This window comes from Humulus lupulus, chromosome 4, assembly GCF_963169125.1.
Source record: "Humulus lupulus chromosome 4, drHumLupu1.1, whole genome shotgun sequence".
In the NCBI taxonomy this organism is placed as follows: Eukaryota; Viridiplantae; Streptophyta; class Magnoliopsida; order Rosales; family Cannabaceae; genus Humulus; species Humulus lupulus.
The window spans coordinates 41,042,297-41,055,308 of NC_084796.1; the positions used below are offsets into that span (position 1 = coordinate 41,042,297).

A 13,012-nucleotide genomic window follows, 5' to 3' on the forward strand; every position below is an offset into this window, starting at 1 on the left:
AATATATCTATTTCTTTCAATGGATCACAATCGTGTATTGCATGTTTGGAAAATGGGCTTTATATTCTGCGACCTAACGAACCCCTCGCTCTTAATAATGATTTATTCAAAGTAGCTAAACCTAGGACTAATAAACGTCAAAAGACCGATAACAATAATATGACGTATTTATGGCACTTGAGACTAGGTCACATTGGCTATGATAGGATTCAAAGACTTATAAAGGGCGGACCTTTGAGGGAACTCACCTTAGGTGAATTACATGTCTGTGAATCTTGTCTAGAAGGAAAACTCACCAAGCGTCCATTCTCTACAAAGGGTGATAGGGCCAAAGAACCACTTGGTCTTGTGCATTCAGATGTTTGTGGGCCTTTGAATGTACAAGCAAGGGGTGGTTTTGAGTATTTCGTCACTTTCATTGATGATTACTCTAGATACTCATGTCTTTACCTAATGAATAGGAAATCAGAAACATTTTCAAAGTTTCAAGAATTCCTAGCAATGGCTCAGAACCAATTAGGTAAAATGTTAAAGATCTTGCGATCTGATAGGGGTGGAGAATATTTGGATATGCAGCTCCAAGATCATTTAACTGAACTTGGGATTTTATCACAACTTACTACCCCAGGTACTCCGCAACAAAATGGTGTAGCGGAACGCCAGAACAAAATTTTATTGGAAATGGTTAGATGCATGCTTAGTTACTCAACTCTACCAACTTCGTTCTGGGGACATGCAATTGAAACCACGAACGAAATTCTCAATGTCATGCCGTCTAAATCAATCCCCAAAACACCTTTAGAACGATGGAATGGTCGTGAACCTAGTTTACGCCATTATAGAATTTTGGGGTGTCCTGCTCACGTCCTGAGGAAAAATGAGGGAAAGCTAGAACCGCGAACTAAAGTTTGCATGTTTGTTGGCTATCCTAAAGGTACTCGGGGTGGAATTTTCTATAGCCATTCAGAAAAGAAAGTGTTTACTTCTACAAATGCTACTTTTCTGGAAAATGACTATGTCCAAAATTTTAAACCTCGCAGCAAAGTAGTTTTAGAGGAGATGGTTAAAGAATTGACTCCAACCAATGTTCAATCATCATCAAGGCAAGTTAATGACAAAATTCCCACTCTTCATGTCCAACCGACGCTAGTCGATTTAAATGAAGAAAGTACCACTGTTCCTGAGCAAACAGTCACGGAGCCTCGTCGTAGTGGGAGGGTTTCTAGGAACCCAATTTGCTATGGTTTGGATGGTGAAACCAATATGGTTGTTGGTGACACTAGTGATGATGATCCATTGTCTTTCAAATAGGCAATGGCTAGCTCTAAAAAGGAACTATGTCTCGAAGCCATGAAACAGGAAATGGAGTCCATGTACTCAAATTCTGTCTGGGATCTTGTGGAAGGACCTAGTGACTTTAGGGCCATTGGGTACAAGTGGATCTACAAGAAGAAACGAGGTGTTGATGGAAATATCGAGACTTATAAAGCTCGATTAGTGGCAAAGGGTTATACCCAAAGAGAAGGCGTGGACTATGAGGAAACTTTTAGTCCGGTAGCCATGCTCAAATCCATTCGCATCCTCCTATCCATAGCAGCTGCTCTCGACTATGAGATTTGGCAAATGGACGTCAAGATAGCTTTTCTTAATGGAAAGCTTGACGTGGTCATTTATATGGATCAGCCAGAAGGATTTAAAGTATCTGGACAAGAAGGAAAAGTTTGTAAGTTCAATAGGTCCATCTATGGACTTAAGCAAGATTTTCATTCTTGGAATCTTAGGTTTGATGAAATTATCAAAACCTATGGCTTTGAACAAAATATTGATGAGCCCTGTGTTTACCAACTGAAGGCAAATCAAATAGTGGTATTCCTGGTTCTTTATGTAGATGATATCTTACTCATTGGAAACAATTTTAAGAAATTATCAGATGTGAAGAATTGGCTGAGCACTCAATTCCAGATGAAGGATTTGGGTGAAGCAAGTTATGTTCTAGGTATCCAGATCATCAGGGATAGAAAGAACAGACTCTTATCTCTATCTCAAGCAGCTTACATAGATAAAGTGCTTGAACATTTCTCAATGACAAATTCCAAGAAAGAACGTCTACCGTCCTGCCATACTATTCATCTTTCAAAGAAGCAGTCTTCCCAGACTCCTGAAAAGGAAGATGCAATGAGAAAAGTTCCTTACACATATGCATTTGGAAGTCTGATGTATGCCATGTTGTGTACTAGACCAGACATTTGCTATGCAGTGGGAGTAGTGAGCAGGTATCAGTCAAACCCAGGACCGGAACATTGGATAGCAGTTAAGCATATCCTGAAGTATTTGAGATGGACTAGGGATTATATGTTAGTCGGTGGTGTTCTGAACCCTGTAGGCTACATCGATTCAGATTTTTAGACTGGTGTCGATGACAGAAAGTCTACTTCTGGAATGGTGTTTACTCTTGGGGGTGGAGCTGTGATTTGGAGAAGTGTAAAGTAGTCTGCAATCTCAGATTCCACCATGGAGCCTGAGTATATAGCCGCGTCAGAAGCAGCTAAGGAAATAGTCTGGCTAAAAAAGTTCTATTCGGATCTTGGTGTTATTCCATAAATGGATAAATCGTTTGTGTTGTTTTGTGACAATACAGGAGCGATAGCCAACTCAAAAGAACCTCGAAGTCACAAGAGAAGTAATCATATAGAAAGGAAGTATCACATTATTCGAGAATATGTGGCCAGGGGAGATGTGAAGGTTATGAAGATTGCAACTAAAGACAATCTTGCGGATCCATTTACAAAGACACTACCAGAAGCTACATTTGATAAGCATATCAAGGAAATGGGATTAGTAGAATTAAGGCATTAGTTTCAATTAATGCAAGTGGGATTTTGTTGGGGTTTTATGCTCTAATTAAAACCCAAATTCTTTGTAATCTCATTTTATTATCAATAAAAGAATAGAAATCATTTTTCGACTTGGTTAATCACTTTGCTCACATGTTTTATTTTCATGATTATTTGTTTAATATAAACTTCTATTAAATACCGAGCATATAGCTAATCTTATTTACAATGACGTAATCACAGTGGAATATAAATATGATTATATGTTCAAAATAAGTTAGTCCTAAGATTAGTCAATGCACCGGATTTACACTGACTTGCCAATCTACGATATGATCTACTTACACATTACAGTGTTATGTTCTTTCCAGAACATTAGCAAAGTAGATAAGATTGGATGTATTTGTTACATCGGACAGGACCGATATTGACAGTTGATAAGATAAGTAAACATACCGTTATAATCTATTCTAGTCATATCATATAGTTGACCATAGGTCAATTCAATCTCAATTCTGAGTGGTTAGTATTCTAACTAATTGTATTATTTGAGTTCTTTGACTTTTTCGTTACCAGCTTACCCTACGGACTAGCCTATACTTACATCTTGGGAACTCGGTAGTATAATTGAGTGGGAGTGTTAATCATTGATATGAACTTCTATAGCTTCTGATGAAGAAGTGAAACGATGGTTTCCTTTTAGTTTGGTTGAAGGTGTTAAATGATAGAGATCTCATTTCAGTAATTAAATTTGTTTACTGAAATATCATTTACAAGGAACTAAGTGTTTTAAGGATAAAATACAATGAGGGGTAAAACGATATTTTAGCCCCATCTCATTGTAGACCATCTATAGAGGATTGAGTGACAATTGTGGTTGTAATGATGGATAATTAATAGCGTATCTATATTTGTTATAGAGCGTTTATGAATTCAAGAGTGCAATTCCAAGTCTATAGTGGAGTCACGAGGAATTAATAAGTTAGTAAATTTATTTGTTAGATTTATGATAACTTATTGGAGCTTGATTTCATAGGCCCATGTCCCCATTGTACCTTGGATAAAATCATCTAGATAGTCTCAATTAATTGATTTAATTATTAATTAGAATTATTTAAGTTGACCAGGTCAGTTTTGGATAGTTTCACAGAGTTGTGTAATTTTGAGAAGAAACGAGAAATTATGGCAGATTTATTAATTAAGATAAATTGGTATCTAAATTAATAAATAAGTTTAAATCAAGGTTAAAATTATAAATAATTAATTTGATAAAGGATTTAAATAATTATTTAATTAATTAAATCAATAGAAAATTATACAGACCTTGATTTTAAGTCCAATGGGCTTATAATCACATGAGAAATTTCACGGGCCTAAAGCCCATGATAATTTTGACCTAGGACTTTAAAATGGCTATTATTTTATTGATTTTTTAATTAAATTAAATGGTCTTATTGAGTCTATAAAAGGAGTGCTTAGAGAGAAGTCAGAAGTTAAGATTTCTGAAACGACAAATAAGTTTAGTCACTGGTTTTCTGATAGTTTTAGATTCTCTCTAAACACAAGTTCTTTTCTAAGCCTCTTTGTTATTTTATCTTCTTCTCTCTATATCTATCTCATGTGTTGAAAATTTCCCACACTAGTCTAGGTGATTCTAAGGATACATTTGAAGGTTGTGAAGAAAATAGAAGATCGGTTCAGTTTCTTGATAATACTCTGCGACAGAGAGGATACAAGAGTTAGAGAAACTGAAGGAAGGACTCTTTAATTCCGCTGCGTATACTATAAGTATTCGATTCATTGTTTCTCTTTGAATTTAATTTTAGAAACATGTTTTAGGCTATCTCGTATTAATTTGTTTAATATAAGATATACATGAAAATTAATAAAGATCCTGTATAAGTTTTCCTAACAGGTTCTTCCCGTCCCTAGGTTCACTTTTCGAAGTAAGTACCTCTCATATCTTGTCTTACATTATTCTACTAAGAGTCACTCTATGACCCCTTCTCCATAACCTGGGAGTCCATGGGTTCCAATCTGACCACTATCACCCTCAGTGCCCAATGGAGACGTACGGTCTCCTTTCGTACCCACTCCCTCTTTTGATACCTCACTCACACCAACCATGGTATGCCAACCCAATAAGTCAAATCACATCTTTCGTATCCACTCACCTCATCTGTAACCCACGATGGTCCACCCCTAGGGTTCATAATTATATCCCTTTATACTAACTCCTGGATACACTATCGTCATAATAGCCTTTCTGGTCTCTGATTTTCATCTCTTGTTTACTAAACGATTAGGTCATGCGCCTCCCAATATACAAATTGTAGTCTCAACATCCATTCAAACTTCCTAGATACAACAACCGTAAGGGGTGATTTAAGGTTCATCCTACATCTTTCCCTCAATGCCAGTATCCTTCGGATCACCCATCTGATCTACCTAACTTAACCCATCTATTCCAAAGTAGTAGGATTCTTAACCTTTCCTACAATATCATCTTCCTATGTTTCACTGTTTATTCATAGGAATATATCCGCCAATTATCAATCAAAGGTTCCAAACCAATCCCGGTCATTTCCTCATTTTAGTCGTGGCTAACTGGCATTACTATCAACTCAATATCCAATGTAGAACATCTAACTCCCATGCCGAGCATCTATGTTCTTATTCCTCTTTCCATCATGAAGCATGAATAACTTCTGTTTCAAATTTACACACTGGCACACCCTAACTTATAACATACTGAATCGTAACTCCACATTCTAAGTAAGGACGATGTCTCTCACATCATTCTCCAGTACCAGTCCATACGTACAACCTCTAATACCATAACATGCGAATCAATCCTTATACCAATTTCTGAAAATCTAGTGCACAACTATTCATTCAAAAAACTTTATGTTCTCATGTTACTTCAATCAAAGTATGGTTGTCCTTGAAGATGCCTCAAGTAGTAGCCGATGTGTCCCTCTGGTTTCACTATGCTTTTCGTCCCTAAGGCGTTCCTTCAGTAATTTCCTTACGATTTTTGTCTTGATTACCTCATACATGATTCCATTATCTCCCATAATATAACCTTGAATGTCCTCTGGAGAAATCAGAACTTGTTTCTCTTGGAACCTTACCTTGTAATCCTGCTTCACTAGCCTTGATACTATCAATGAAGTTACTATTCACGTTCTGCTTCTAAGTGGGGGTAACATGAATCATCCTTGATCAATCTGAATACGACCTATCCTTACCATCCATGTACTTTCTGCTTGTTGAACTTACCTGGGCTGCTGAAACATTGGTCAGTTTAAAAGACTTCACTCATAATCTATCATATCCTACTTAGTTTAAGAGGCAATTCATGAAATGTCTCTTGCCTTGATCCTTAACTGGGTAATTCTTGAAAACATTGTCCTCTCCTCGCAACCGGGTAATGAAACCTTTGTTCTTGATAATGGGTACCCATTCTTAACGATTACTTCCCTTGACTATCCATATGCGGTACATACCCTCGCAGACTGCCCCCTCTTCTAGACAAACAGTGTTGACATCTCCCACGATAAGATGTTTCGTCTGATCAACCCTCAAGTCGAACACGTCTTCAACTGAACCTTAATTCCTTGCGATGAGCTAGTGCCATTCTTCATAATGTCTTGGATACCAATTCTATCTCTGCCTTAATCCCATAGCATGCTCAATTCCCTATATGTGACAATAATCTAAACGAATCCTTGTGAGCTCATCTAAAACCATACTGGTCGATCCAATATTTATCTAGTCTCACTAAAATAACCCTAATTGTATCTCCCTCACAGCTAGGCACACTGTAACCGCAACCAGGTCCTTTCTATTTAACCTTAGAAGTCACCATCATACCTGGTAGTTCATGGTCGTCCCTTATTTTACAGGCAAATCCACACTCAGGATCACCTAGTATACCTCATAGAACCAGCTCAATCAATTACTACCAATTTGTTTCCTAGGTAGATGCAAAATCTTAAGCCCCATGGCATGAAAACCATGTAACATGTGCCACACATCGGTGTCTCCCCCAGCAAGTACGTAGCACCAAATTTAATCAGTTCAATTTATAAATAGGAACAAGAACTAGAAAGCCAACCAACCACCTCTGAGGGCTAGCCTCGGGCTCTAACCATATCGAGACAGTCACTCGAGCTGGGGTAGGGTTATCAGTATTCTTTAGTTCTTCCATCTTTATCTTCGGGAAATTCCCCTTGATGTGCCCTACAGTTCCTCATCAATAACATGACTTCGCTCAGCATTCGCCCACATGATGTCTCCTGCGCCTAGCACATACTAAGTAACCCCTCTAGACCTCATCGTCGTCCCAGTGGCCACCTTGAACACCATGAACCTTCATGTCAGGACTAGGAGTAATAGAACCATCGGGGTCTTTCTTTCCTAGTTACTGGGCCTCCACCCTTACCTGATCCGCAAATGGGGTTACCATTTCCTGAGCTTTCTACCCAACAACACTCTTACTCCATGTCTCTTCCCCTGTGTCCTCTATAACAAGGGCCCTCCCTATCGCCCAAGTGTAGGTAACAATCTCCTATAGTAGAGCCATCCTAACACTCTGGGCGATCCCTGGGTTCAATCCTCGAGTGGACCGCTCCTTCCGGGCCACATCTGTTGGTACCAAATCAAATGCAATTTGTCTGATCTACAAGGCTCACTGACAAACTCGGTCACTACCTTACTATCCTGAACCAAATTCATAAACGCATTGGTCTTTGCAATTCAAACTGCGTCATAGTAAGGCCTCTCGTGGAACTATTGTCTGAGGTTCCTTCCAAGCTACCATGACAACATTTCGGGTTTGGGATACATGTCCCCACCAGGTTCGGACATCCTCCTGCAACACGTACGCGGCACAGGCCACTATCATAGCATTTCACTCCCATATAGTCGAGGATGGAGCTAACCATGCCTGTCCACTACTCAATTCTGTACGGGTCCAGACCTCCCTCAAAAAACTAGAGGATTAAACTTCTGGATTCTTTCATATAATAATTCTCATTTGTTTCCATCCTCTGGTTAAGTCGTAACTGGTGCCATTGTTGCCAACTCTCACAGGGCAGCGTTCCCTGACGGAACCCGCTGTCTCAATCACCTAACCTCTTCTTCTTGCCTTTACAATCCCGCTTGCTTGCTAGCAAACACTTGTCATCAATCTCAGGACCGATGAATGATTCTGGTCTCAGCTGCCATCATTCACACTACCTGATCCAATTGACTGCCTTGGATACAAAACTTCCAAATTTATTTGCAGTCAAATACCTAGCCTACCAACCCTAATACTCTAATCCAGAACTAAACCAAAGCAAGGCTAAACAACACAGTAGCCATATAATACACATATCAAGACACAAATCCAAAAATGCTCATGCAACACTCATCAAACCTCAATCCCACAAAAACACAAACATATCTATAATTCTCCCTATTCTATAAGATAAGGCAACTCAAATAAACAGTTAAGCAAATATTGCATTTAATACCAACCAACCCTGAGTCGAGCTTGGCTCTGGCAGAGAGCGTACATGTTTGGTCAATCTCCAAGAACCATAAACCTTGGCACGCTCTGATACCAAGCTGTAACACCCTACTTCCTTAAATCCATTACCATGTGATTTATAAATGTGTCATTAGCTCTCTACTCGAGGTTTTAGGTTAAAAAGCATGATTAAATTGAATTAAAGACTCGTTTTACGAATATTAAGTAAAAGGAGTTTTCCATTCGTTAAAATTTATAAAATTGTTACATTGGGATCCCAAAATACCGTTATGATTTGTAATTTGTAACTTGATTATAAACTACTTTTGAAAAATTGCTAGCTTAATAAGAAGGAGAAAAAAAAAACTTGTGTTAGTGATTGATAGGAGGGATAGTTGAAGAGATTAAAATGCCTAATTATATAATCTTGAATTTATTTCTTGTGTTTATGTATCTTGCTTTATTCTTAAAGTTTACAATAGTTTATGTTCTTGTTCTTTACTTTTACACCCAAAAATATTGTTAACCAAATAGAAACAAAAAAAAAAAATTAATTGATTGGTAATAGATAATTCAGTCCTTGTGGAATGATACTTGGCCTTACCAAGATTTATTACAAATTGCGACTGTGTGCACTTGCATAACTATTAAATTTTGCAACAAGTTTTTGGCGTCGTTGCCGGGCACTGAAATTTATCAATATCAAAGTAATTAATTTTATTTCTAATTTGGTTGTTCTTTGTATTGTTTCTAACTTTTTTTGTGTTCAATCCCTTTCCATTTCTCAAGTAATACTGTACATGCGTAGCAGAAGAGGAGAAGACAACCTTGTTCCTATAAATCCTGAGATTGAGAAAGCGTGAAGGAAGAATCGTAGAAACAAGAGAGCTTCTGGTCCAACTGTGGTTATGGAAAATCCTCAAAACAATGATGGGTTGAATGGAGGGGTTCCAGAAGTGGTACAAAGACAAGCTCAGAATCCCGTTGTGAGAAGCTTACAGGATTATGTACTCCTAACTATTACGGAATACAAACATGTATAAGACCACCAATTGTGGAGGCTAATAACTTTGAGATTAAGCTGGCGATCTTACAAACAGTCCAGTCCATTGTGCAATTTGGCGGCTTACCCTCCGAAGATCCTCACACGCACTAAGCTAATTTTCTGGAGCTATGTGCAACGTTCAAGTATAATGGGGTGAACGACAATGCAATCAGGTTGAGGCTATTCCCATTTTCGTTACGAGAAAGAGCTAAGGGTTGGTTGAACTCCCTTCAATCAAATTCTATAAATACTTGGGAGGATTTGGCTCATAAATTCCTTACCAACTTTTTTCCTCCATCAAAGGCTGCTAAATTGAGAGGGGAGATCAATAATTTCTATCAGCTGGATGGTGAATCTTTGTATGACTCTTCGGAGAGGTTCAAGGAGTTGCTGAGAAAATGTCCCCATCACGACATTGAAAAGTGAATGTTTGTCCACAACATTTACAATGGATTGTGTGGTACTACTCGCACTATAATTGATGCCGCAACTGGAGGGGCATTTATGAGTAAAAGTGACAGCGAGGCATATGAGTTGTTGGAAGATATGACTACAAAAAATCATCAATGGTTTTATGAGCGTACAACTAGTAACAGAAAGGTAGCTAGGGTTCATAAATTAGATTCAATCATTGCCTTAACTGCTCAAGTTGCTTCCTTAACAAAACAATTGCAATAAAATATTGTGTCTGCTAATGCCATTCAAATGTCAGTAGGTTGTGGAAATTGTGGGGGTCCACACTCTTTCGATCAATGTCTACCAAGTGACCCTAATAATAATATTCGTATGGACCAAGCTCAGGTTCAAGCAGTGGGAAATTTTCAGAGGCCTTTCAACAATCCATTCTCCAACACTTACAATCCTGGGTGGAGAAATCACCCAAATTTCTCATGGAGAAACAATCAAGGCCAACAGTCATAGTTTCAAGGCCAATACCGGCAGAATATGTCACAACAGCCTATGAATCAAGCTTCATCTTCACAGCAGCCCAGGCCATAAGATCAACCAGAAAAGCCCAATGAATTGCAAGCAGCTTTGCTGACCCTCACTAATACTCAGACTCAATTCATGATTGAGACCAGGTCCTCCATTCCAAACCTTGAGACACAAGTGGGGCAGTTGGCAAGTATGTTGAATAATAGACCTCAAGGGAATTTTCCTAGCAATACAATGATGAATCCCAAGGAACAATGACAGGTCATCACTTGGAGAAGTGGTAAGCAAGTTGAACAATTTGTGCCTCATTCATTTGTTGAGAAGAATGAAGAGTTGGGTGAGACATCTAGTTCAGAGAGTGAAAAGGTTATTGAAGATCATTTTACTACAGAGAAAGTGGTACCAGCTGTTGTTGTTGATTCCCCAGTTAGAATCCCATACCCTCAAAGGCTTAGGAAAGCTTCTCTTGATAAACAGTTTTCCAAGTTCTTAGAGGTGTTCAAAAAGTTGCACATCAACATTCCTTTTGCTGAGGCTTTAGAGCAAATGCTTAGTTATGTGAAGTTCATGAAGGAAATTTTGTCTAAGAAGAGGAAGATGGAAGACTACGAGACTATGGTGTTGACTAAAGAGTGTAGTGCTATTCTACAAAGGAAGCTTCCCCAAAAGTTGAGGGATCCAGGGAGCTTTACCATTCCATGTACTATTGGGAATTTTGACTGCAAGCAGGCTTTGTGTGATTTAGGGGCGAGTATTAATTTTATGCCCTTATCTATTTTTCGAAGACTTGGGTTGGGTGAAGCTAGGCCCACAAAATTTACCTTATAGCTGGCAGACCATTCAGTGAAGCATCCACGGGGTATTATTGAAGATGTGTTGGTGAAAGTGGATAAATTAATTTTTCCTGCTGACTTTATAGTTCTTGACATGGAAGAGGATACCGATGTGCCAATAATTATGGGAAGGCCATTCTTAGCCACTGGGCAGGCGCTTATTGATGTTCAGAAGGGTGAGTTGAGGCTCAGAGTTCAGGGTGAAGAAGTGTTCTTCAATGTGTTCATGGCAATGTCATATCCTAGATCAAGTGACAATTGTTTTTCTATTGATGTGATTGAGGGGGCTATTTTTGAAAAGAATTTGAGCACTAATGCTCTAGAGGTGGCGCTGACACAATGTGAAGAGGAAAAGAGTGATGATGTTGAGGTGATGGAATATGTGAGATAGGTGAATTCTTATGAGCCATATACTAGATAAAATGCACTGAATATCCTTAATAATTAAACCAAATGGAGAAAGCATAGAAACTCTATTCCTAATAGCTTGAATAGCTAAAAGGCAATCGATTCCAGTAGCACATTACACCATCCCTTTCTTTTTATCCAGCTCAATGCTTCCTTCAAACCATTCCATGCATATGACAAACAAGAGCTTCCAATAGCTTACCTTCATGGTCCCATGCCACACAACTGAAACCAAGATGATTATCATTAACAAATAAAGTTGCATATACATTTACCTTGACAGAACCATCTTGAGGTCTGACCCAGCGATCACCACCTTCTCCTGGTAATAGCGATTGAGTGGGTTGTTGCACTTGTTTTTCCTAACTAGATCATTACGTCCCTTTCAGATTGCCCACCATAGCATACCAGCCAGTCCTCTACTATCTTTGGAATTCTGAACAAACATCGCCTAGAGCCAGTTTGCAAATACCAAATTAATATCCCTTGGAAGGCAGATACTCATTTTTTCCCAGCACATTGTAGCAAATAGACAACGTATTCTGATGTGAACAATTGTTTCAGGCTCACCTTGGCACACCGGGCTGACTAATTCCAACTCTACATGCTTCATTCTAAGTTGGACACGAGTTGGTAAACATCTCAAAGATGCTCTCCACAGAAAATTTTGCACTTTTTGGGGAACCTTCAATTTCCATAATGCTCTCCAAAAGCCTGCATTGCCATCTTCTTGCCATCTTCCATTGATCACCTAAGACAGCTTGTATTCCCTTTTCTCTGAATACCAACCTGAAATCTCCTTTGCCCATTGCCACAAATCATCATCCCGCACACTACTCAGAGGGATACTCATAATTAAGTCTTTATCCTTATCTCCAACCATGTCATTCAGCACCTCTTCATCCCACTCACGTTGCCCTGGGCATAAAAGACTTGCCACTTTCTTGTTAACTAGACCAGGATGATTGGATACTACAAACAGATTATCATCATTTAGGAGCCACGAATCTTTAAGAATATCAATCTTTAATCCTGAACCCACACTTCTCTGAACTCCTTTCTTAACCAACTCTTGAGCTTCCCATATACTCCGCCAAATAAAGCTAGGATTAGTTCTCAATTCCGCACTCAAATATGTACCCCGAGGGTAGTATCTTGCCTTGAAAATCTGTCCAACCAACCCATTTTCATTTGTCAATAAGCGCCAACCTTGCTTACCTAACAAAGCCAAATTAAAATCCCTCAAATGCCTGAAACCCATTTCTCCATTAGTTTTATGAGAACTATGTCGAACCCAACTCATCCAGCTAATACCTTTCCTCCTATTTTCAAAAGTGTTCCAGCAAAATCGACTCATCATTCTCTCCACATCCTTACAAATTGACAAGGGAAGTAGAAAAACATTCATAGCGTAAGTTGGAAGAGCTTGAATAACCAT

General features: G+C 38.7%; 1 protein-coding gene and 1 non-coding gene across 2 annotated transcripts; both read right to left on the bottom strand.

Moving 5' to 3' along the window:
• Positions 1-9,706: 9,706 nt before the first annotated feature.
• On the bottom strand, positions 9,707-9,813 carry LOC133833417 (small nucleolar RNA R71). The gene has a single exon (XR_009892798.1). It is a non-coding gene; the product is annotated as a small nucleolar RNA R71 (small nucleolar RNA).
• Positions 9,814-11,689: 1,876 nt separating this feature from the next.
• On the bottom strand, positions 11,690-13,012 carry LOC133832107 (uncharacterized mitochondrial protein AtMg00310-like). Its single transcript, XM_062262490.1, has 2 exons — positions 12,364-13,012; positions 11,690-11,799 (listed from the first exon to the last, which is right to left on the bottom strand). Exons 1-2 carry the CDS (start codon positions 13,010-13,012, stop codon positions 11,690-11,692), a joined length of 759 nt encoding a protein of 252 aa, XP_062118474.1.

Bases quoted from the DNA above. Each gene is read 5' to 3' on its own strand.
- LOC133832107 (XM_062262490.1), bottom strand. From the start codon at position 13,012: ATGGTTATTCAAGCTCTTCCAACTTACGCTATGAATGTTTTTCTACTT. The intron at 11,800-12,363 runs GTTGGTATTCAG...TCTTGGTTTCAG, and splicing joins ATGGGCAAAGGAGATTTCAG to TTGTGTGGCATGGGACCATG.